The sequence below is a fragment of the Podarcis liolepis genome, assembly GCF_965112155.1.
Source record: "Podarcis liolepis genome assembly, chromosome: 3".
NCBI lineage: Eukaryota > Metazoa > Chordata > Lepidosauria > Squamata > Lacertidae > Podarcis > Podarcis liolepis.
Window position 1 is genome coordinate 52,797,777 of NC_139557.1, and position 26,958 is coordinate 52,824,734.

Below are 26,958 nucleotides of genomic sequence, written 5' to 3' on the forward strand. Positions count from 1 at the left end.
AAAATACTGAAGCAGATTAGCTGAACTTTCTAAGCATCTGGGTATGTTTGTTTAAACAGGAATGTTTTTAGCAGATGCCAAAAAGAGTACAGTGGTGCCTGCTTTATTTCAATAGGCAGGGAGGCCCAAGGTGTAGGTGCTGCCACACTAAATTACCAAGTTCTTACAAATGCAGAATGGGTGTGATGGGGCACCTGTGGTAATACCAATGTATCTATTTGCCCAGACATTTAAAAAGGTTTGAAGGTAGTCATTGCGTAAATATGATTGCTCTGATTTTGACTGCCTTTTTATTTGTCTATGGCAGGTTTTATTGTGTTTGTGTGTATGTGTGTGCGTGCGCACGCACGCACATGCATGCACTGTATATAATTTGATCTGTACCCTGCTCTAGTATCTGACATATTATGAGTATTTTAAAGAGGTCCTCATCTTATCTCTCCTAAATTGTTTATCTGAATAGTATAGGCTTTGCCTGCATTTGAGAATTGCTCCTGATATCTCACCCCAAGACTTGTCTACACAGAATCCAACTGAGATTGTTCATAAGTTCACTAGACAATGGAGAATGTATGTTTCCAGGCTATATACATATAATAATAATCTTTATTTGCATCAGCCACTATCCATAGCAATAAAATAAAATACAATGTACTGAAATAGAGGTAAAAACTTAATTATATAAAATTACATTATGGAGGTTTACATCAATAATCAAATAACAGATCTTATTCTAATTGCCCCTGCTAAAATTTTTGTAGTTTTTGGCTATTTACATATATATTTCTCCTAAGGTAAAAAGATAAAGGACCCCTGGACGGTTAAGTCCAGTCAAAGGCAACTATGGGGTGTGGTGCTCATCTCGCTTCAGGCCAAGGGAGCCAGCGTTTGTCCACAGACAGCTTTCTGGGTCATGTGGCTAGCATGACTAAACCACTTCTGGCGCAACGGAATGCCGTGATGGAAGCCAGAGCATATGGAAATGCCATTTACCTTCCCACCGCAGCGATACCTATTTATCTAGTTGCACTAGTGTGCTTTTGAAATGCTAGGTTGGCAGAATCTGGGACAGAGCAACGGGAGCTCACCACCATCTTGCTGATTTGAACCACCAACCTTCCAAACAGCAAGCCCAAGAGAATCAGTCGTTTAGAAGACCACAGCACCACCTGTGTACCTTATACTATTTCCCCTAACACAGCTTTAGGGTGATTATTTTCACTGGGAAACAACATAGGGAGAAAGAGTTTTTCAAAAACTTCCCAGCTCTTCATTCCTGATTGAGACCCACCCTACTGCTATTTACAAAATGGAAAAATACCTGTTGTGGATTTTCACCTTTTCTGGTTTGTGATAAGGAACTGTGCTTCCTGTCCAGTATTCTCTCTCTATGACAATAATATTTACAAAACACTTAGGCTATTTTACAACATGCAATAAATTGTAGCAGTTCATGGTATGTGCATTACATTATCAACCACAATAAAAATCAAGCCATATTTTCCTTCAGAAGGTCAAATGTGGGGAAAGATAATATTACGAATGAATCAAAACAAATTTGGGTTCCTTAGAAGCATATTGAGAATTCAAGAGTCGTGAGGCATTTTTAAAAGGTAATGAAGGGGGAAAAGGACAAACAAATGGAAACCTTGAACTCCACAATGTGGAAATTTTCTTTTCGGTTTTCATTTGCCATGTATACATTGTATGTATGAGATTATTCCTATCTCTGCATTTCACTATATATTCCCAGAGCTTAGTACCACATTGTCTTTTCTGATTGGCAGCAGCTTTTTTTAATAAGAGGCAGAGGTTTTTCCCAGCTTTTTGGCATAAGATTTCTTCTTTAACTTGATATGCTAGGGTTTGAACCATATACATTGAAAGCAGGGCCAATTGAACCTTTGGCTCTTCAGACATTATTGAACTACAACTCCCATCATAATTAATCATTGACCTCACTGGCTGGGCTTGAAAGGAAAGTACAGCAGCATGTGGATGGTCACAGGTTCGCTGTACCTGATCCGCAGCTTGTATTATGCCACTTTCTAGACCCTGCCTCCGCAACCCAGTCCATATTAGTCAAAACATTAGATGTTATCTTTTGCTTCCTAATCTGTTACGTTTACCAAGGCAAATACGTATTTGTGTCAACATGCATAGGATCAGCTGCATGGATGTCAGGTGGCTTTTTTTTCCTCCCCTGAGAATGATTTGAAGAGCTTGCAGAGCATAGTTAAAACATAAATCTTACAAGACAAAGGTGCCAGGCAGACGCATTCATCTCCATTTCCCCTTTGTATTTATTTCAGTGGCTTTTATAGCCTTGGGGATTATAGAATGGGGAATTGTAATATACAACTGTACAATCTCTAAATCGTTTCTCATGAATGCTTAGTTTCGCATGAGGCGGCAGTGAACCTTTCCCTTTCCTTCGGTTCAAATAGTGGTTTTATAAAGCAACACATTCCCACTGTAGAAAAGGAAGTCTGTTTTAAATAATCACACTGTCAAGAGTTCTCTCAAGTATATTTCAGATGTTTGCAAAGCAAGGCAAAGAGAGCCACTTGTAAATCTGAGATAATTATAGCAACTGCAAGCATACTGGGGCTCCTTGCTTGTAAGCAAGCTTTTGATTCCCCCTTTCCATTTCAGTGCTGTTGACCAGCTGCATGTCAACATCTATTTGGTTTGCAAAGAGCTTCTGATTCTCCACTGAATGTGGAAGGTGGTGCTTGCTGGAAGCTTTGTGTGTCTGTGTATGCAGAATGCCTATGGAGCTGAGAAGGAGGTTAATCAAGTGGAATGTTCTTAAGCAATTAGAAATAGTACTCTTGGAAGACAGAAACTTTCTCTTTCAATTTGGTGGAACAGAGAGGATGAGTGTGAATTGCTCTTAATAAATACAGTAATATGTTGGGTTGATCCGTTCCTTTAGGCTTCAGCAATTGCTGAACTGCATCTTGAAAGGTGGCTGGCAATTGCTGACTCATGTTGACTATAATTTTTGATGAAAGTAAAAATTTAAGGACACTGATTATATTGGTGCATTATCATTACAGTTTTCTCTCTGTGATAGAAGGCTACATAATATTTATGCAAGATGCAGTACAGTATAGCTGTAAAGCAAACTATTGTGAGGGATATACTGTAGCTATTTCTTAGCATGTCAGTATTTGATGTGCATGAAACATTAACAGGAATATTGTTTCTAAAGAGAAGTGTTGTATTTAACACAGTTGAAACCATTTATATATCTGAAGAGTGTATTGCACATGATGCTTGCAGGATCTCTATGCTTCACTGAAGAGTCATTGGAATGTGACTGTTGTTACTGCTTTCCTTGGTCTCCTATCTTTATCTCCTTGCATGGAGATTAAGGCTGCAACTGGGTTGGGTTATGATCACGAGCTTTGACAAAGGCAGGAAGCATTAAAAATAAGTAATATAGTAAGTGCCATTTACTAAACATTTGGTGTGTCAAAAATGGGGAATTTGGTATCTATCAAAGCTTGATTTGATGGAAATGCAGAGATATGGCAATTGCCCCTGATATACATATGTACAGCGGACGCTTGGGTTGTGAACGTGATCTGTGCGGGATGCACATTCGCAACCCGCAGCTTTCGCAACCCCTGTCTGCACGGGTTGCGATTCGGCGCTTCTGTGCATGTGCAAAGACCGATTTGGTCTTCTGCACATGCGCGACCACTGAAACCCAGAAGTAACTCGTTCGGTACTTCCGGGTTTCGGTGGTCCGCACCTGAAAAAACGCAACCTGAAGCGGCTGTAAGCCAAGGTATGACTGTATTTACAAAAAATAACTGCAATTTGCTCTGGACATTTTAAAAGAGTGATTTGTAATGTGTACTTCAGATTGTTTTGCTCAGAAAATGAACATTTGTTTGGTATCCTTGTGGTATTTTGCCTGGTTAAAGGTTGCCTGGAATAGTTGCCAAACATTTAAATATGCATTTCTCTCTTGAGTCATTCTTCTAGAAAAACCTAGGTACTATGTAAAATTGTCTCCATTAAGATAACAGAGTAATTTTTATTATAGACAAGATAGAAGGGAAATGATTTACCATTTTATCCCATTACGGTATATTATAAAGACTTAGAATGTGTTTTAATATTTTTAAGTCTTTATTGGGATAAAAATCCAGCTGAACAAACATATAACAAAAAGTATTATTTTGTTTCCGTGTTGTTTTTCAATTGTGCAGTCCCCAAGGCAGCTTGCAAGGAGATTAAAACAACTGATAATACTGTAAAAGGTAAAGGTAAAGGTACCCCTGCCCGTACGGGCCAGTCTTGACAGACTCTAGGGTTGTGCGCTCATCTCACTCTAGAGGCCGGGAGTCAGCACTGTCCGCAGACACTTCCAGGTCACGTGTCCAGCGTGACAAAGCTGCTCCGGCGAACTGGCACCAGAGCAGCACACGGAACGCCGTTTACCTTCCCGCTATACAGCGGTCCCTATTTATCTACTTGCACTTAAGGGTGCTTTCGAACTGCTAGGTGGGCAGGAGCTGGGACCGAACAACGGGAACTCACCCCGCCATGGTGATTCAAACCGCCGACCATGCAATCGGCAAGTCCTAGGCGCTGACGTTTTACCCACAGCGCCACCCGTGTCCCTTGATAATACTGTACTGTACAGTAAAATAAGAGCAAGGCTATGTGGGAGATCCGCTGTAGTGTGGGCAGACCTTCGCTCACATAGCATAACCTTTCCAGAATATCTGTGAAACTGGGGACCTTAAAGAGTAGATTTGGGGGGGCATTCAGGGGGCTGGAAGACAGAGGGGGGGAAACCCACAAATCCTATTGCAGGGGTGGATTTTTGTTGACTGTTGGTGCTTCTGAAGCCTTGTGCATAGTGCTTGGCAAGTCTCAATAATCAGCTGATTGTTGTCACTTTGAAGACTATACCCACGCAGCTTGATTTCAAACCATGCAAGCAAAAATGGTTCACCCAATGTCATTGTAGAATCAAGCCCACCTGTCAAATGTGGTGGGTGGGGCAGATAATGATTTGCCTTGTCAGTCAGATCCAATTACCCACTGCGTGTGTGCGTGTGTGTGTGTGTGTTGGATAGAATTTTGAAAGCAGTGAGGTCAGAGGAAAGTGGAATGCAAAATGCACAGGCTGAAGCTTAAATGTATCTAAAATTGATACAGTCACTATTCACAAAGTAATGTGGATGATAATACAAACATTCTGGCATTAGTAAGATAAATGATAGCTGAAGTGGGATATTGATTAAGGCCTAAATAAGGAGGCTCTTACCTGTGAAAGCTTGTGCTATAATAAGGTGCAATAAAACTCTTTGCCTATAGTTATGTTGGTTTAATTAGCTTTGTATGAAATCTTATTTATTTTTTCTTCTTTTTACAAAGCGTTATTTTCTTGTTGGGAGCAATCATGCAGAAACCAAATATCGTGTCTTGAAAATTGATCGCACCGAACCAAAGGATTTAGTTGTTATTGATGACAGGGTGAGTACATCACAATTTGAGACATTATAGCAAGCAGTATTAATAATCAAATATTTTGAATTCAAGTGGAAATGAAGCTATTCAGATGGTCCCTTTCCTTTTTTTTTGCAAACTAAATTTTTATTGATTTTCAGTACACATACCGTACATACATTCATAAATTACACATATATAGGTTACATATTTAACTTAGGCTCTATCATGCCTCTGACTTCCCTCCATTTCTTTGGTAAGTATCAAATAAAGTTCTAATATCACGTACTCTATATATCTTATTATCAACTACACGCTGTAAGAGTTATTCCAACCCTACCGGTGTCTTCAAAGATTTACAATTGTTTCTTATATACATCAAATATTTACTCCAATTTTCTTGAAACTTCTGCTCATCCTGATCTCTTAATTTTCCTGATAGTCTGGCCAGTTCTGTGTAGTCCATCATTTTAACCTGCCAGTCCATTATATTCGGTATTATGTCTGTTTTTGAATTCTGAGCTAACATATTTCTGGCTGCTGTCGTGGCATATAAAAAGAGGTTTTTATCTTTTTTTTCAATTTCCTTTCCAATCTATCCCAGTAGAAAAGCTTCAGGTCTTTTTGGGAAAGTATATTTAAAGATTTTTTAAAGTTCGTTATAGATTAGTTCCCAAAAGCCCTTCACTTTACTACAGGTCTACCACATATGGTAGAGGTCACCCTCTACCTCTCCACACTTCCAACATTTCTTATTTTTTGTTCTATACATCCTTGCTAGCTTTACCGGCGTTAGATGCCATCTGTAGATCATTTTTCACAAATTCTCTTTTAAAGCAGTACAAGCCGTAAATTTCATGTTTACATTCCATAGTTCTTGCCACGCATCAAAATCGATATTATGGCCGAAATCAATAGCCCATTTAACCATAGCTTCCTTTATCTCTTCGTCTTTCGTATACCAATCCAATAATAAATCGTATGTTTTTGATAATAATTAATTTTTAGCTTCTAGAATATTAATATTAAATTTAGATTTCTTATCCTCGAATCCCTTTTTCCTTTTATCTTCTTTTAGTAGATACTGTAGATACTGTAACCACCCTGTATAGAAATTCTCTACCTCTTTATACGGTTTGAGTTTTATATCCTGATCTGTCTTTTTGATAAGTTCTTCATAAGTAGCTTTTTTCCCTTCCGTATTAACTTTATATCAAAAAACAGATGGTCCCTTTCCTAATGTTTCATTTCCAAATATTGTTTCCTCTCATTTTATATTGTTTTCCAGTAGAGGGGCTGAACAGTAGTAAATGAATGGCTGTGGTGGGTGATTTTGTTGTGGTAACTGGGAACAACTTCTGAGCTTGGCTCATATCAAAATGTTCTGTTCCTATGACAGAAATGACTTCCTCCTATGGAAGATCTCTTCTGAAGAAAGAACACATTTAGGTACAACCTACAATGTCCTCTGAGAGAGAATTTGATTGCATATTTTTCTCCTGTGTCATAGAAAATGAAACTTGTAGGACTGAAGAAAATCCATTAGTTTTATCTCCAGTACTATAGTAAAAGAGATGGAAATTGATTAAGATATGCTTCCTCCCTCCCTATGTGCTTATTTGTTGTCTGCCAAGTGGCTGTGAGACCCATTGCTTTTGATTTTTGTGTCAGCCTGATAATTCACAATTATCTCATTCTGCCAAGCACTAAGAAGGATATTATTACCCATTACTATACAATTTGTGCAGATAATAATAATAATAATAATAATAATAATAATAATAATAATAATAAAGAAAAATGATTGTTGGCATCCACCTGTTGATATACCCTTTTGAATGATCAAGTCATAAGAATGCATTTAGTGGTCTCTTATTTATTGCCATGAGCGATTGTGATGGAATGATTTCCTATGGAACCATTTAAATGAGTTCTCTGCGGCAACTTACCATCTGTGTGGATTTTTCTGGAATGAGACTATGAGCAAGAACCATCAAAAACCTAACATCCTAGTTAAGGATTCTTCTTGAAAAATCCTCTCAAGTCACAATATTCAGCCCCAGTAGCGTCTCCAGTGTTATAGGGCTCTTATCCAATGGATATTATTTCAGCTTTTTCTATCGGCATATTACAAAATCTATCTCCCTCATTGAGTCTTCAGTTTTATTTAAATGAGTTGTTAACAACATAGCTTAAGATTTTTTGGAATGTTAATTAACCATAATTGAATCTATGTTTTTTAATGTGAAGAAAACACAAAACACTTTAGACTGGGGCCTAAGCTGTATTTGAACCCTTTTTGAAATCAACCCACTTTGCTGCTATACATCTTGCAGCATCTGGTTTACAATTGGATTATGCTTTACAAAACATGAAAGGATGAGGAAAACAGCAATCAGTTCATTCGTTTTCCAACAAGACATAGAAACAGTCCTTTCTCTTTCTGTATATGCAATTATTCAGAGCAGTTTTTAAAGGAACATATTTTTATATGATTGCACATTCTCCATTTTAAGCATGTCTATACCCAACAAGAGGTGAGAGAGCTGCTTGGTCGCTTAGATCTGGGGAACAGGACAAAAATTGGACAGAAGGGCTCCTCTGGATTATCCCGCGCAGTCTCCGCTTTTGGTTTAGTAGGTAAGGCACACCTTTTAATATATTTATTTATTACGAAGTGACTTGCATAAATTTGAATATTATCAAGTCTTTGTAAGTAGAGTTACCGTATTTTTCCGTGTATAACATGCCCCCGTGTATGACGCCCCCTATTTTTGTGGACTCAAAATTAAGAAAATGGGGAGAGATTGCCCCCGTGTATAAGAGTACCCCCCCCTTATTTAACATTATTTTTTAGTAAAAAAAACTAGTCTTATACACGGAAAAGTACGGTAATTCATGAAACCAGACACAAAATCCCATAACTAAAAGGGAATTTGACCCTCAGTTTGAATAAAGGTTCCTCAACCCTGCAATAAAACTACAGACAATTCAAGAAAAACTGTAAAAGCAAAACAGCAGCAAAGCATACTAAAATACCCTGTCCGTTAAAAGCTATTGTGCCTAAAAGTTAAAAAGCTAGACTTCAGCTGAATGTATTGTGTACAGCAGGCATAGGCAAACTTGGCCCTCCAGATGTTTTGGGACTACAGCTCCCACCATGCCTGACCACTGGTCCTGTTAGCTAGGGATGATGGGAATTGTAGTCCCCAAACATCTGGAGGGCCGAGTTTGTCTATGCCTGGTGTAGAGCATTTGCCATCTGAGGCACTACCACTGAAAAAAGCCCTGTCCCCAGGAACCACTTGTCTAAGTTTTGAAGGTGGGAATATCTGGACTAGAGTCTTTGACAAAGATCTTTAAAAGCAGGTAGGCTCATATGGGAACAGTGGTTCTTGTATTTGCTGTTGTTCCTGCACGTACACACATGCAGCATTGTTACAGCATGCAAAATGTCTCTGAATGTAGATAAGTAATTAAGGGCCAGAGTAACTAGCCAAATGCCAGAATCCATAGTTGATGAGTAGTTAAATGATAACTCCTAATAAAATTCAAAGAATGAAAAATTCACCTGGTCTCTGTATCAAATATTACCACTTGAAGTGGATGTGGTATTTTCTTATTCTGCTAGGCAGGGGTTCTTTTCCCTGCAGTGATGAAAAGTTTTTTCAAGTTGAATTTAATAACGACAAAGTGTAGACAAATCAGTCATTGTACAATCAGTCACGTTGCAGTATCAGACATTGATATGGGGTTTTTCGGTTTCCTTAGTTCACCCCGGCACTGACTTGATGAAATATCCGTCAAGAATCCAATAAATTATTTTGTAAGGAAAAGAAAAGAAAATCAAAAGCCAGCAACCACTTTCGAAAGCACATTTTAATTTATATCCTTGAATAATTTAGTTTACAATTTAGAAGGAAATGCATGCTCATTTCATACAATTCTGTAAATTAAAGGAGATCCATTTGCGCAGGAGTTTTTTTCTCCAACTGCAGTTTTCTGAGGTGTTAGGAAATACAACTTGAAATGGCATGTGCTTGGTTTTAACCGTCTAGTACAATATTGAATAAAATGACAGAAGTAATTTCTTCTGTCTTTTACAGGCTTTGTCAGATTTTTAGAAGGATACTACATTGTGCTAATTACAAAGAGAAGAAAGATGGCAGATATTGGAGGACATGCAATGTATAAAATAGAAGATACAACTATGATATATATTCCAAATGACTCTGTACGAGTGACTCATCCTGATGAAGCAAGGTAAATTATCCTTTTTCTCTTTGAGATAACATAATCATACACAGAGGACAAGGGTTAATAGCACAGTGATATGCATGTCTACTCATAAGTTGGCATCCATGTGACTTGGGAAATAATGGAGGAGTGGTTCTTTAGGGGTGAAGTCAACCCTTTGGAGAGTTACGGTGCCTGTAGAGACCAATAGGAGAGAAACATGTTTCATAGAAACTGGGGCTGATGAAGGTGGCCATTTGTGCATCATGGTGTTTCTTCTCTCTGCGCTCATCTCAGCCGTCATTCCTCCTCTGGTCATTGCTGTGGATACACAATCTAACTGTCTTCAGGCACTGTGGTAATCTTCAAGGGATTCCCACACAGTGGAGTTGATGTTGCCAGCCTTCAAGTCTTGTTGCAGACATCTTTGTAATGCAGAGTTGGTCTGCCAACAAGCCAGCTGCCTGAAGCCAGCTTCCCATAGAGCATGTCCTTAGGGATCCTACCATCTTCCATTCTGTGGACATGAACAAGCCAGTGTAGATGTTGCTGAGACAAGAGTGCAAACATGTTGGGAATGTAGGCTAGGGATACTACATCTTTGTTTGAGACCCATTCCTGCATTGTGATGCCCAGATATGGAAGGCATTGAGGCACTGCTTCTGGTGGGTGTAAGTTGCTCACATCTCACTACCATGAAGCAGCATGCTAACTATGTGATCCTGGTAGACCTTCATCTTGGTATTGGTTGTTAGCATCACATTCTCCTATACCCTTTTGGAGAGGTGAGCCACTGCTGTAGCTGCCTTACCAATACACTTGCCCAGCTAAGCATCGATGGAGAAGATGCTGGTTATGGTGGAGCTCAGGTAGACAAAATCATCTACCACCTCAAATGTGTGGTCACCAATGCTGATGCATAGCTATGGGTTAATAGCACAGAGAAGGGTTAATAGCACAGTCGTGTGTGTGTCTATTTAGAAGTAACTCATTGAATTCAGTGGAACTTATCGTACTTTTCCATGTATTGGACGATGTTTTTTTTTTAATTAAATAATGTTAAAAATTGGGGGTCATCTTATACATGGATAGTGCATAGTGGGGTCATGCGAACTGGAGATTGCCAGCAGCTATTGGGCATGTTATTGGTGGCTGTGGCAAGGGCTGGTGTTGATTGTCTGTCACTGATCAGCAGACAGACGATATATGGCTTTTGTGACGTGTGCGAGTGTTGTCATAGGTCATGCGGTTGAGCTCAACAACTCTGGGCAATCCTCCCCCCAAAAAGCTCAACAACTAAAAATTTCAACCACTATAGTCAATCTACCCACCATTTTCTTAATTTGGAGTCCCCCAAAATAGTGGGCGTCTTATACACGGGGGCGTGTTCTACACGAAAAAATACGGTACTCCAGGTAAGTTTGTGCAGGATTGCTGCCTCATTTCCTTACCTTTCAGAGCACTGGTGGGAAACCTTTGGCCTACACTGTTTTGGCCAAGACTCATCACCTGACATCGTATGAAGTCTAGTATTGTGGCTTGTCTTTATACTGGTGCATTGTCATTAACTAAAGTTTTGGTGTTTCCTTCTCTTTTATGACTTTTTTTCCTATGGTATGTACAGCTATCATATGTTCTCCTGGCATCTTCGTTCTTATAGAGAGGATATGGTTTTGAGCTCACAAACCAATATAAGAAATATTCAAAACATGTTCAGAGCTAATGAGAATGACTCTTTGACTGATAGGATGTTTCATTGTTGGTGGAGGGGCTAAAGTATTGGGGCTATAACAAAACAAACCCTTGCTTTATGAGAATATTGTCTTACTGTGTCTTTAGATACCTTCGAATATTTCAGAACGTGGACCTGTCTAGTAACTTTTATTTCAGGTACGTTTTTCATTTCAAATGATTATTAGAATGTTGAAATTGGTTCTTAATTATGGAACATCCAAGAATTCCTTCTCCATTATCTCTCTCACAATCCTGTAGAAGGATAAAGATGTCTGAAGCATTTCCATTTAGAAACACTCACAGGCAACTTCTTATTTGTTAAAACAGAATGTTCTTGTTGCCTACCACTGTCCAGGTCCTAGGATCCTTCTGTTCTCATATGTGAAATTCAAGTCTAGTCAAGTAACCTTTATTGGCATCACATAGGAACGTTCAGATACTTACTTGGCAGGGGAGACACCTTGATCATATGTGAAATTGTCTCAGCCATTCTTGTCTCTGGCTCTTTTACCTGGTTGCCATTAAGTCCCCTTGATGACTTTTTCATGTAGTTTGACCCCTGCAATGGTGAAGGTGGACGTTCCAAGGATCAGTGGGCACAATTGACCGCATACAAAGCTAATGATGGATGAACCCTTCCATCTCAGTTTTTAGAAAGTGCCTCAGCTAAAACAAGTTATTTTCTCCATGAAATCTGAAAATGACTAGCATTATTTCTGAGCCCATTCTGAAATTTGCACTCCTTTGCATTCCCAACCATTTCATTGAGAGTGTGTCAGGAGCTAAGTCTTCCTCCTCCTCCCACACACCAGAGCCCTGCCCCATCATCCCTTTTTCTTATCACAAAATGTACCTGGGTGAGATCTCCACTAGTCACTGCTGACTAGGATCAGGGGCAGAGGGAGGGGTGTGTGGTGGGGGTGGTCTGCCCCGGGTGTCACTACTGAGGGGGGTGACAAAATGCCAAGCGGCACTCACCATGGGGCCTGCAATGCGCCAGAGCCACACGTCTCCCCTGGGAGAGACACAGTGGCTTGGGCATGCACAGACTCCAATGCTGCCCAAACAGTCTGCCCGCTGCCTCTCCCTCAGCTGTAGGGCGGCTGAGTGGGAGGAAGCAGGCAGACTCCGGAAGCCCCACAGAGTGTCCTGCCCCAGCCCCCGTGTCCTGCCCTGCCCCAATGGGTGGCTGGCCCCGCCCCTGGGCGCAAGGCACATGCGCCGCCCCAGGCACCCCAGCGGCTTGCTCTGCCTAGGATACAGAAAAACCAGTATCCTAAGTGCCAAGAACCATGGGGCATGTAATTTCCAGCAATTCTGTTCCAAGTGTCCTGGAATACTACATTTCCTGAGATACTTAGCGCCTGGGATGCTTTCATTTCAGTATTTCAGGCATCAGGATGGGGGAGATGTTACAAAGAGGCCTCCCAAGAGGCTTAACTGCAGCTGCTAACAGTTAAGCTTTGGGTAATGAGAAGGAAGAGTGAGGGACTGAGCTCATTACGAACCAAGCCCAAGCTCCACCAAAGTTACAAGTTACCAGTTTCAGCACTCCATTTAATAACAAAGCTTCAGAGTTGTTGTTGTTGTTTTATTTTGTAAAAGTCTGCACCACAGGATTATCATTTTTACCTTGCATACCCAAGTCAGATCAGTTTCAATAAAAGTGTCTACTCTTGGGACTGGTCTGGAAGCTCCATCTTGTGCAAAACGCTGCAACTAGACTGATGGTAGGAACAGGCTACTGCCAGCACATGTCTCTGGTGCTTAAAAGCTTGCATTGGCTGTTTACGTGTTTATGGGCCAAGTTCAAGGTTCTTGTACTGTATTCATTTACAAGGCCCGTAATATCTTGAGTCCAGAGTACCTTGAGGACTTCCTGATTCCTGATATCCCTGCCACCAAGAACCTGGGGGGTGTCTCATTAGTGGTCCCCCATGGCTCAGACGCCCAGTTTGTATCCACCAGAAACTGCACATTTGGTATTGAGGACTCAGATGAGATCAGATAGGTGCCCTCCCTTGTTGAACCTTAGTCGCTTGACAAAGACCTTTCCATTTCAGCATGCATTTTAATGAAGTTTATGTTTTTATGATTAATTTTAATGGGTCTTATCCACTGCATGCCTTTTTGTAATCTTTAGGCACACTGCTCAGGAAGTCATGTGATAAAGCAGTATATAAATAGCTGAAATACTAAATAAGTAAATGCTTGTATTTTGCCCTACCTCCAAAGGATCTCAAGGTGCATAATAGACAGCAGCCCTCCAGATTTATAATCACAGCAGCCCTCTTAGGCTCTGATGATGAGGGACTAGACATGGTCCCTCAAGTTGTGTCTTGACTGAGGAAGAGCTCATATTCTGCCCACTACACCCCACTGACCCTTCTGTACCATATTGGATTAGGCCTGCCCAAGGCATATGTAGAAGCCATAACACCTGAAGGTAGCCTGTTTTGCATTTGAGCAACTGCGGACCTGGATCCTGAATTATGTCAAAAGTGCCTCTACCATTATATTTCTTTTTCATCCTGATTTCAGCTACAGCTATGATCTGTCCCACTCTCTTCAGTATAACCTTACTGTTCTGAGGATGCCTCTTGACATACTAAAGGCAGAAACAACTCGAACGAGGCAGGAGAGTTTTGATATTTTTGAAGATGAGGGACTTGCAACTCAGGGTGGAAGTGGTGAGTGTGACTTAAATAGAAATAAGCCATCAGGCATATATTTGGAATTATTTCAACAGCAGAAACATCTAGCTCTTTGTTATTGATTGTTGTAGTGTTGTAACAGCTCCAAATTAATGAAAGATTACATAAAGGGCCAATTACAGCTAGTGGAGTTGGTTTTTTTATGTTTTTGACCAAGACAATGTCTATAAAAGATTAATTGCTTATTTTGGTAAGTTAAATGGTAACTCAGGAGAATAATTGGACATGCTGAAATTTTTTTTTTTTGGACAATTGATTATTCAACTAATTTGAAGGTTTGACAGATACAAATTTATGCATGAAGCATTAATCTGTCTTCCGTAGCATTTAAATAGTGTTAATAGCTACTGCTGTTTTGTTCAACAGTGCCAAATACTGATGGGAAAATAGGATAGTGCTTGTTAGAATTGTAGTGTTTGGGAGCACTCATGAACTTAAGCCAAAGCCTTTCATTATTTTATTTTTGGATCAGCAATGAAAATTAAATTTGCTTTTAAAATTTCAGTTATAGGAAAAGAGAGGTATAAGTTACTGGAGGAAAAATGTGGAGAATTTGGGTCCTGTTTAGACATTCTTAAATTGTATCTGTGAAGGGGCTGCCTGTACAGGCCTCCACCTACAACCTTTGCATGTTGAGTGGGAAGGATTAAAGGGGAATTATCAGTGCATATGGCCAAAAATGGTTACAATTCTTCCCTAGGTACCACTTTGCAAGGAGGATTGCAACCATGTTTGCTCAAATGCAAGTTCAATTTCCCTTCATGTTTCCAGTCAATATGAGAAGGTTGGGGTGGAGGGGCCAGGGCCAGCAGGTATACCCCTACAACCCCTCCACAGTTAAAATTTGAGAGTACATGAGTAGGGTGTTGGTTTTTTGTCATAGCTCCCATCTCATCGTGAAGCATGAGAAGCACTCATGTCAGCTATCCTGGAATCTTATAGAATCATTAATAATAATTAGATGAAGTACCACTCATGTGGGCAGTTTGTAAAACTCCTACCATTTTGGGGGTGAGGGAGAAGCGTATATAATGACTCTCATTCTATAATTTTGAAGGAAATCTGGCTTTCCTATATGCCTCTTAATACATTGCCCTGAGATCTTTGGATAAAGGGAGATATGTAAATTGAATAAATAATAAAATTAATAATAGTATTGGGGAACTTTGTTTCCTGAGAGTGGCTTGAGCTCTTGCTCCCATTTCACCTTTACAAGACATAGACTGTAGTTGTAGTACAGTGGTATCTCGGGTTACATACGCTTCAGGTAACCCTCTGCTAACCCAGAAATATTACCTTGGGTTAAGAACTTTGCTTCAGGATGAGAACAGAAATTGTGCAGCGGCGGTGCAGTGGCAGCAGGAGGCCCCATCAGCTAAAGTGGTGCTTCAGGTTAAGAACAGTTTCAGGTTAAGAGCAGACCTCCAGAATGAATTATGTTCTTAACCCGAGGTACCACTGTATATGACTAAAGTAGAGCTCTGCTACAACAGACCAAAGATTTGTATAGTCGAGCATCCAGTTTCCAACAATGGTCAGCCAGAGACTATTGACATTGTTTCTGTTTCCTCCTGTCCTTGAATCTCAGGGGTGAGAGCATTCAAAATCAGTGATTATGAAAAAGATCTTTGGCCACTGTTTAAGATAGATAAAAATAGATTATCGCCTAAATACGTATGCAATTGATTTGAGTTGGGAACAATCAGTCTGATTAAAATCCACATTGAACACACATACTTACTGTTTTGGTTGCAATTATTTTTCAGGTGTGTTTGGAATTTGCAGTGAACCTTATAGGAAATATGTGTGGAATGGTAAACTGCTTGACATAGTCAAAACCACGGTTCATCGAGACTGGTTGTTGTATATTATTCATGGATTTTGTGGACAGTCAAGTATCCTCCTACTGTTGGTGATTTATGTTTACTACAGGAACAGCAAATTGAAATTGTAGAAAGAGAAATGAATTATGGTAACACACAATATAGTTGTTGTTCAGTGTCTTCGGACATGCTGATTAAACCCATTCACAAATTAATTGCCTAGTTCTTTTTTTAAGGATCTTTCTGGGGTCTAATTGCTGTGAAAAGGGGACATGAGTTTTCAGTTTTCATCTGCTGCATAGATAATGAAACACAATGAAGGAAAATTCTTATTCCGAGCATGCATGTTACGAGAAATCGTGCATGGGCTAGTATTGCCAGTGAAGAAATAAGGGCTTGATAATAGCTTAATTTACCTATCACAGTGACCATGTCTTTAACTAGCTCCACTGTGAAGTCAGGTCTCAATAGGATAATTGAACAGACTAATTAAGGGGCAGATAGTTGGAAACACAAAAGAGTAGAATTACTATAAAAATACATTAGTTGAAAACAGCTCCAAAATGTGCAACAGAAGGATCAAATAGAATATACACTGAAGCAAATGACACTTTATTTGTTATTTTTGAATTGCAACTAAAAATATCCTGTCTAAAATATTATTTCCATTTGTAGTAGCCTTTACTTGTAGCTCCATATGTTTAAGATTGAAAACTGCAGATATTTCTAAACACAAATCACGTTGCATGTGAGCGCAGTGCATGTACCATATCTTCCAAAGCTCCCCCCTACACCCACACGCTTATCAAGGACTATTATTTGTAATACTGAAGCCTGATGCTCAACGTAATATCTGAAATTGAATTGTTGCATAACTATATGTTTAGAATTTGGTTCTTAGATTCTTTTTTAGTTCAATATATATAAAACATTCTGGAAATAATATGCTTTCATTCAGCATTGCTTTTAGAAGGTCATCTAGCCTTAGCATAAATAGTCTTTGTGAAGTAGCCATGGCTACCCTGTACATTCATTGAGGACATTTATGAAAGAGCATTGAAAGGGGATTTGCTTTTTTTATCTTTCAATTTTATTGCAAAAACCCACATTTCTTGTTTGAGAAGATGCAAGTCTGTGGCAAAAGTGGTAAGCTGATATTCTAGTCCCACAGTCTCAGGGCTGCTGAATGTTTGAGAGTTCTCATATCTGCTTGAAATAACTCTTTGTCTGGATAAAGTAATCCAAAATAGTTAATAACCATTTCTTTTGCTTTTGTTATCAATATTCTTGTTTGAAATGGAAGCCCTGCAGATGACTATATATTAAAAAAAGATACTCTTCATCTGCTTCAAAACAAGTTATAAAAAGGCACTGAGAGTAGGTGTGTTCATGTATATGCCAGGACTAAGGGAAAATTCAAGAGAAATAAGCTAGAGAAATAATATAAACATCTGTAACCCTTAACTTGGCTTCCAAGAGCTGCTCATTTATGGTCGTCCAGTGTACGTCACCCTGATAGCTAGAAGATCAAGTAAATTTGCTGGAACACGGTTTCTGAAGAGAGGAGCAAACTGTGAGGTAAAATAGATCATTATCTGTTTTTTCACTGTGAGAGTTTCATGAAGACATGTTATTGCTATATAGAGACTAAGACCTTAAATCCTTTAGCTTTGTAGCACGGGTATTTTGCCTCATTTGGGCAACGATACAAGCAAATCTAAAACTTGTAAATCATGGTATTTTTGAGGATGACATTTATAGTTCAAAATTCATGTGGTGTATTTAATGTGCTTAATTTTTTAAATGTAAAATACTGGAAACCCTTGGACATTAGTGAGTGTCCTTGAATTCAGTGATCTAATTTACCATATATCTTTTCTAGGCTTTGTTGTGCAATTACAGGTGTGCTACAATTTTATAATCACATTGTGCATGTTCACATAGGAACATGCCTACTTATGCCTATCGGTGCAACTACCATTGGCAAGTAGCCCTAAGGGAACATGGCCTTCAGATGAAAATTGTTTCCCATTCCTGAAATAGACTTACAAGCCAGCGTATACCCAGGATCCTTATTCTCAAGTGGACGTTTCAGATGATGATTGGATTCCATGTGAACATCAAGGTCTAGGGGATTATTCAGAATTGTCTGTCCTTAGTTCTTTTTGTTGCCTAGAGACGCTGCTTACCTATATAGGTAAGGGAACAAAACATCTGGGACAAGATAAAGCATATTTCAGTAATTAAATTCCTTAGGCTTATACCAGGCAGTCTTCTAGTACACTCATGGGTCTCTGGTTTGACGCAGCTAGGGATTTAGGCTGTTCAACCTGAAAATGTTTTTGTAGAAGAAAGCAAAACTAAATTAATAGGGCGTTCTTCCAAACAAATTTGTTTATGTCTGGAGTTAAAAACCTTAAAGTTGGATTAAGAACAAGTGCATTTGTTCAGCACTGCTTTAACTACGATAAGTCTGATAAATGGGTGGTATAAATGTCACTTACGAGGATGCAGCTGAAAATGTGATGTCATGGCTTTTTTTTTGGTACAGGGAGATGTAGCTAACGAAGTAGAAACTGAACAAATACTCTATGATGCTTCAGTGATGTCATTTTCTGCTGGAAGCTATTCATCTTATGTCCAAGTGCGGGGTTCTGTCCCTCTCTATTGGTCTCAGGATATTTCAACAATGATGCCTAAACCACCAATTACATGTGTGTATACAATATGTTATCTTAGAACTTGTACAGATGCCTGCTGTCAAATCACTAGCTCTCATTAATCCATTCCATTGGACGCAGGGAATATAAATGTTGTCCTTCCACGTCGCAGACAAGACAAGGAATTATTTTTTTTTTTGCGCACACGCATAGCAATTGTAGGTGAAGAGAAAGTAACGGGACATAGGGTGTCAACTAGGTATCTCTTTTAATGTCTAGCTTGATCAGACAGCTATTCCAAGATCTGTTCCTTGGACCTGTTTGGGCTCCACTATTCAGTCCCTAAACTAGGTCTGATTTTTCAGCTGAAGGCGGTTTTGCATAGGGTTTTGTCCAGTTCCCCCTACACACAGCTGCCCCCAGCTTGCAGCCTGGCAATAAAATTACAAGGATTGTAGAACCACGGTTGTACCCTCCCTTTGGAATTATTTGCCCAACATTTCCTTACCTCGCGCTTCCAACCTTGCTAGTTTTCATTTCTATTTTATCATTTTAAATGGTAGTTCCAGATTCTTTTTTTTTTTTTGGCTGTCCCTTAACAGGTCAGGAGTAAATATATATTTAACAAGAGGCTAGCAGGCAAAGAATTTCAACAGTCTGAAATAAACCAAAAAATATTTCTTTCTCCCTACGTTGCAATTTATTTACAAGTTTATTAAGCTTGCTAAAACTTCATAGCGTGTGCTTGACACTGTAGTCAAATGCTCCCACTCCTATGCCAGCCTGAATATTTTTTGAGACTGCTAAAACTTGGCACATTTAGTGGTGCAATTCCTAATACAGTGGTACCTCGGGTTACATACGCTTCAGGTTACAGACTCTGCTAACCCAGAAATAGTGCTTCAGGTTAAGAACTTTGCTTCAGGATGAGAACAGAAATTGTGCTCCGGCAGCGCGGCGGCAGCAGGAGGCCCCATTAGCTAAAGTGGTGCTTCAGGTTAAGAACAGTTTCAGGTTAAGAACGGACCTCCAGAACGAATTAAGTACTTAACCCGAGGTACCACTGTAACAAAATAATCACAGTCCACCTAATAATAGTAGTTCCTTTTTCTAGTGGATCAGGCTGACCCCTATGCACGTGCAGCTGCTCTTCATTTTGATCAGATGCTCCAGAGGTTTGGCTCCCCTATCATAATTTTGAATCTTGTAAAGGTAAGGCATGGTTTTATCTTCATTTATTCATTTATTCCTTAAGCTAATGAACTTTTCATATATTCATTTCCTTGTGTTCATTTCTCAGAGAGAAACTATTGAAAGCAAGATGTTGGCTCTTAGAAGAGCAGTGTTTAGCACTTAAGATGCAAAGTAGGTTTAATGATAAGTTCATGTGTACAGTGATAGGCAAGCATTTGAAGTTAACAGACTTCATGAAAAATATATCTGGGAACAATGCAGCTTCCACCTTTGATTTTAATTTGCAGATAATTATATTTTACTGCTTTTATTATTATACTGTTAAGAACATTGCTTTATATATTTTAATTTCTTGAACATTCTCAAGGAAAGGCGTCTGGATCCAAGCTACATTTACTGAAGATTCCACTGCCTTCTGTTGGTTGATTCTCTCCCTATCCCTTCCCTTAGTCCCCATGAAAAGCAGCTACAAAGGATCCTCCAAGCTTCTGAAGCCCATTTATGGGGGCAAGTAGGCTTTAGGCCACTTTTGAGGTGTCAGCAAGTGCCTTTTCCTTATAACTTACCAGTGAGTCACTTCTTCCCACTGAAGTGCTTAAAATGCAGTGAGATAATCTGTTGAACTGTCACATGAAATAGAGACTTTTGTGCCCTTTTGTAGGTTTCAGCTATGCCCTTTGGTATGAAAAGTGCTTGGATCATTTATGTAAGGTAACAAAGTAAAGGACCCCTGGACGGTTAAGTCCAGTCAAAAGCGACTATGGGGTGCAACACTCTTCTCGCTTCAGGCCAAGAGAGCCGCCGTTTGTCCACAGACAGCTTTCCAGGTCATGTGGCCAGCATGACTAAACCGCTACTGGTGCACAGAGGACTGTGACAAGTGCCAGAGCGCATGGAAACACCATTTACTTTCCCGCTGCAGTGGTACCTATTTATTTACTTGCACTGGTATGCTTTCAAACTGCTAGGTTGGCAGAAGCTGGGACAGAGCAATGGGACCTCACTCCGTCATGCGGATTTGAACCGCTGACCTTCCAACTGGCAAGCCCAAGAGGCTCAGTGGTTTAGACCACCTGTGCCACCTGTGTCCTAGCATTTATGTAGCACAGTTCCTGGATATCTTTATCCTGTTTGCAAACAGATGGTACAGATCCCCCATCCTTGTGAAACCAGCCTCCTCTCCTCTTCCAAAAATCTAAATGTCTGCAAGTGCCATATGTACACTATCTACAGACCATCTGCAGTGTTTGACAGCCTTCAGCAAATGATGCATAGACATAACTTAGTGAGTGCTGATGTGAGGGAGAATTGTGCTCTGAGGAAGCTTGCATGATTCACTGCACTCTTCCTTGAAGACCAATCCAAGTCTTAAAAGTAAAATTGGAGTCCTAATCCACCCCCATTCGTGATGTGTGTAGCATTTTTAGGCATAAGTACTTCTACTAGAACTCAGTGGCTAGCATAATTGTGGTATCCACATAAATAAAGTAAAAATAATGCAAAAGTCATTTTGGAAAGTGAGGGCTCATTCTCAAACCAGCTCAACTCTGGCAGCTCTTTTGGGCAAAATCTGTCTAAAACTACTTCATTAGGAAGTAGAAATATTCTAATTTTTTTGCTCTTCCCAACAGTAATCTAAAGCATATAATACATTTTGCATTTTAATAATAATAATAATAATAATAATAATAATAATAATAATAATAATAATAATTTATACCCCATCCATCTGCCTGGGTTTCCCCAGCCACTCTGGGCGGTTCCCAACAGAATATTAAAAACACGATAAAACATCAAACATTAAAAAGTTCCCTAAACAGGACTGCTTTCAGATGTCTTACGGTAATTTACAAAATATCCTTTTGTAGAACATAAATTGGAGTGAAGGAGCTGTGTCTTGGGAATAGAATAAACCAGGCTACCAAAATAGTTCATTTGTTTTCACTTTCATTGTTCCAGGGCTCCTTCAGAACAGCTGTCAACAGCCAATTCAACACTCCAAAATGCATTTGCCTAACAGGATATGCAAGTCCCATAAGAGTCTTTCAACATCCCTCTTTCTCCATCTCTGTCAGCTTCTATTTGTGGATCCTCCTGGGAGAAAAATAATATTAGTACCATTATTTCAATATACTGTAAAGCTAAGTTAAACAGATACATGTGAGGCTCTACATGAGGCTTCTAAACAGAACAGGGCATAGCCAAAAGGAAATTTAATGTGTATAGAGGTAAGCAATTTTTAACAACCAAGTTTTTAGTGCTTAAGTTCAAACATAGTAAGTTGTAAAAGACTGATGTAGCAAAAAGGGCAACTATTAAAATGTTTCTCTAGTTGCCAAGACTGTGGTGCTCTAGAAGGAGCTAAATCTTAGGAACTTCTGTAACATTCTAGGTAAAAATATTTCAGGATACCTTTACAGAAGTTTGAAACTCTGTAGCATTTCAAGAAGCAGTTGAAAAATTCCAAACCAGTTATTCTAGCTTTCCTTCCCTGCATCTGAAGAAGGAGGGGTGCCATAAAGAATGACTAAGCTGGTTATCGGCAGGAACTTTACATCTTGAGAGGATAAAACTGGAAAAGATGTAAGGCGACTCTCTGATCAGTGTCAGCCACTGGCAGCAATGTTTCTGCCACACTCCAAAATCCCTCATGGGATGGTCAGTAGAATCACTGAGTGCATAGCATCTGTGCATCGTTACTTAGTGCATCATTGATTGGCTGCCTAGATAGACATATTTTCTAGGCAGTGCAGTCACGGGCAGATTACACGCACATGGCATGCTCAGAGCATTAGGGTGGAAGCGAAAGGCTGTAGGGACAAGAGCTGATGATTCATATGTGTTCTCTTTAAATTGCTGTGCCCAGCTTGTAGAGGAGAACGTGGACCCAGGCCAGGTGTTTCTTGTCATAGCTCTTTAGAAACTGGAAGAGATGGGGGAAAGCAGCAGATGAGACCAAAAGATACATTATAATGCCGAAAACAGCTAGAAAATAGGGAAGCAACAGATGGAAGAAGTTTTCAAGCTATCATCAAAATATTAATACAAATTCTCTTTATAAGTCCTGGTGCTTGCTTGTGGGTGTGCTAACTCAGCATTAAGTCTTTTGGAAAGCAGACACTTTCTTTGGTACTTTATATTCTTGAAAGCAAATGACACCTAAGGAAGAAATATCCACTTTTCTGTTTAGACGATTCCCTCGTCTCATTTATACTTTCTTTCTGGTGCTGGTCATTCTGCCTTAGTATGTTAAATATGTTAAGCATTTGCTATATTTAAAGAAAAAGCTATCCAGACATCTAGCCCTACCTAGTACATCCAGAATTGTGGCAAATCTTTATGTCTGTTGTATACAAAGAACAAGAGCAGTAAAATTTTTTATGTTTCAAGTCTATCCTTGGAAAAGGGTGACTTGACTCATATTTTGTTAGGCATATTCTAAATTGCACATCATTTAAATTATTATAATTATTCCAGTACCTGAACTTTCATACATTAGTTTTTGCCTCTGCTGTTCTTGTATTATGACCTACTAGTCATAGAAAAGATGTGATAAATAGTGTGTGCTATTTATAACGGACTGAATGGTGCAGCCCTATTGAAAAGCTTTGAGCGAAAGGCCTGCTGAATAATGCCATGGCTTGATTAAGCCAGATGCTGCCCTTCACTACTGTATCAGTGTATATTATTGTTATTTACTCCCTTGGGCTAATATGACCATGATGGTCAAAACAATAACATTAATAAATGGAGAAGAAGAGTATCCCAAAAGGTAAACATAGACCAGCCTTTGCCCATTAAGTGCAAACTGAGTTGATTATATAGGCTTTGTGTGCCTTAGTGTCTTGCATGGGCTTATTAGGGGCAGAAAGTTGACTGCCCTATGCATACATTTGTTGTCAGGATGAGAGGGACAATTTTTTTCAAAAATCACCTTGATCCCTGTGCTACTGACAGAAGATGCTGCTAGATCAAAGAGCCTTCTGTCGGAAAAAGACACCATTTGCAAACAACTTGGGATGATGACGCAAATATATTGCCTTGGAAAACATTCTGCAAATAATACTGGGAATGTTTTTTTAAAGGTACAAAAAAAGAAGAAAGGTTTACACTGACAGCATTTTGTAACATATGTTTTAGGTGCATAATTAAAAGCTTGCTCTACATTTTTGAATACGATACTTGTTAAAATGTCTACAGTGGAAGTCAAATCAAAATCAAATATCTTTAATACGGTCAATGACCAACAAGCAATTTATAAAATAAAATAAAATTGGCAATATGAGTACTATTGTACTACAGATAACAGTGGAGATATGGCCAAATCACAAAATTGGTACTTATGTTTATGACCAGGTTTCGACTTTTAAGGTTTTGAGAATTCAATTCAAATGTCATTACTATTTATTATCGTTCCTTCGATGTTTACAATTTGAACTCCGTTGCTGTCATCATTGCTCGTCTTATTCTTGTTGCAATGTAACAGTACTTCGCCACAGGCCTGTTGATTTTGGGGTCTTTGTCAGCTAAGAGGTATAGGTGTCATCTGTACTACGAGGTATTTTCCTCAGAATCGGCTCGATCAGCTCTTTTCTTGAGTCTCGGTATAATGGGCAATATAAGATGACATGCCCGATGGTTTCTATTTCGTTGCTGTTACAGGGACATAATCTTTGTTCGATCGGTATTTTGTTGTATCTTCCCTCTAGAAGAGCTGAAGGGAGAGCGTTAAAGTGGGCCCTGGTAAATGCCCAACGGTGTTTGGCATTATGTAGAACTTTAAGATAGTTTGCTAGGTGGGGGCTTTGGGAATCGAATAGGAGTTTATAAGTTAGCGGAAGTTGACTAAAGTCATTTTGGGCTTCAATGTCCCTGAGTCTTTCTTTGATTATATTCTTGGCCCTTCCCCTTTCTAAGCTTAATAAATACTCTGGGGAGAGACCGTATGTGGCCAATTTTCTGAGAGTGCCCTTTAACCAACTAGATTGGAATTTGTCAAGAAGCATCAGGGAAAGTAGTCCAACCGGCGAGTTGTTAAGTCTTAGCCAAGTGCATAAGGTTCTTATCCATACTTTGGTTTTGATGCTGTATAAGCCCGCTTCCAGTCGTAGGGCAGCATTTGGGACGCATTTAGGTGTTTGTAGGAGTGATCTAAGGAAACCTGATTGTATCTTTTCATATGGTTCTAGATTGGAGAGGGAGACGAGTGGTGCACCGTATAATATTTGTGCTGTTGGTTTTGCAGCAAATAGTTTAATTGTGGCAGGAATAAAATTTCCTCCCATTGTACGACAACAGAAGCTGAAACAAAATCAGGCATCTTAAGTAAATGCAGAAAGTAGCATATTGACAGTGGAAGTCATGATTACATGAAAATGCTGAAAAAGTATATCCCTAATTATTTTTCCTTTCCACATTGCATTAAACAAACTAATGCATTTTTTTTAAAAACCCTCATTGATCTGAAGAGAACTTCCAAATACTTGAATTAGAAAGCCTCTCTGGTTGATTAGCAGTTAATTCAATGTTTCCTCACATGAACAGGATACTATTTCCCCTTCCCCCTAGACACAAGTGGTAAGAGACCATTAATGTTAACATCCTAGCATCAAGCACCCACAGGGAGACACATTTGCAGCCACACTACAGAAGCCCTGTGAATGATTCACATGGCAGAGTCATGTGAGCCTGGATACACAGTATAGTTCTAAACTCAATCTAAAAATACAAGAGCCACAATGATTTTGTTCCCTGTTATGTCTAATGTTGTTTACAACGGCCTCGTGCTTGGCCTCTTAAAGGCCATTTTGAATTGGGGGGATGTGTTTACGTTTTAGTCACCGGATTTATACAATTGAAACTGGCATTTCATGAAATGTGCAACAAAAAAGAAATTTAAAAACCTATTTGAAAGTGTTACTAATTATGGATATTATCTAGTCTTGGTCTGATGGAGAGGATTTATGATAAAGAGCAGCCTCTTGAAAATCACACTAAGTTAGTACTTCAGTATATTTTTATATCAGAAGCACTGCAAGTTTGAATTACTAAACAATAGTTGTATATTCAAATATAAATTTTTCCTTTCCTTTCTTTCTTTTACAAGTCCAAGTATGGATAAGTTTAATTTATTGAATTGTTTCATAAAACATTCTTCCTCTAAAATTTGTATGGAGAAATGTTTTAACCATGGGTTGAATACAATGACTGTGAGAGTGGAAAGCAGCTGGGCATGCAGTGGAGGCTACTGGGCACATATCTGCCAAGGAGAATCTCAAACAATTTATAAATATCCCCAGTCTCAAAACAATACACTTTTTCCTGCCCCGCATTCTACATTCATTTGAATGTAGAGCAGTTCTTGGAGATACTTATTTCAGTCTCCTGTTCTCTGGACAAAGAACTCTCTGCACCACTTAGCCAATTCCAATCACAGAGTATTGCAATAGGTAAGAAGTCCCTTTTGTGTGTCGCCAGGAATTATTTAATGGAAATTTGCAATATAGTGCTTGGCCTTGAAATAAATTTATCATCAGTTTGCACTAGTAGTTGCATCCTTGGGTGGTTACAGAGGTCATTTACTCACCCACTGAGGGACATAGAAGGTAAGAGAAGACAGCTTACTTCCCAAAACGTTATGGTTGTCTAATAGGATGTGCCACCCTCAGCACCAGGTTCAAAGGTCTGAGGACTGCTGTTCTGCTTCTGGCACCTCTACAAAACACTTCATTAGCCTTTTAGTTTGGAAGGGACAGTCAGGCTTTCTCCTTGGTCCCAATTACCGGTATCTAGAGGACTATACTTAATAGGACTTGGAAAAAAATCATAGACGCATTGCATTTTTATGATATTAGATCATTCGGGAGGGGACTAAAAGACAATATAAACCTACATATTAGTCATTATTGATACTGACACTTACTTCCATTGGCCTGGTTCACATGGCGCTGTAAGCCAAGCTGTGGCTTACGAGGACCTAAATAATTGGGCAGGCTTCTGGAGAAAAGCTCAGTCACTTTATCTTCCAAGGTCCTTTGTGTTCCTACGCTGTGCTGAGCTAAGCCAAGGCTTGATTAAACAATACCCCTGCCCAAGAGCCTGTTCAGCAGCTTGGCTTTCATA

At 39.3% G+C, this 26,958-nt stretch overlaps 1 protein-coding gene across 3 annotated transcripts in view; it reads left to right on the forward strand.

Annotated features, from left to right (window-relative positions):
- Positions 1-26,958, forward strand: part of FIG4 (FIG4 phosphoinositide 5-phosphatase) — a 61,673-nt gene that overhangs the window by 3,219 nt on the left and 31,496 nt on the right. For all 3 annotated transcript variants that reach the window (XM_083497777.1, XM_083497776.1, XM_083497775.1), the window contains exons 2-10: positions 5,404-5,502; positions 7,992-8,115; positions 9,582-9,738; positions 11,551-11,601; positions 13,987-14,135; positions 15,926-16,054; positions 17,460-17,560; positions 18,534-18,696; positions 19,757-19,854. In XM_083497777.1, the coding sequence (XP_083353903.1) occupies positions 5,404-5,502; positions 7,992-8,115; positions 9,582-9,738; positions 11,551-11,601; positions 13,987-14,135; positions 15,926-16,054; positions 17,460-17,560; positions 18,534-18,696; positions 19,757-19,854 (1,071 nt within the window). The remainder of the gene's footprint in view (positions 1-5,403; positions 5,503-7,991; positions 8,116-9,581; positions 9,739-11,550; positions 11,602-13,986; positions 14,136-15,925; positions 16,055-17,459; positions 17,561-18,533; positions 18,697-19,756; positions 19,855-26,958) is intronic.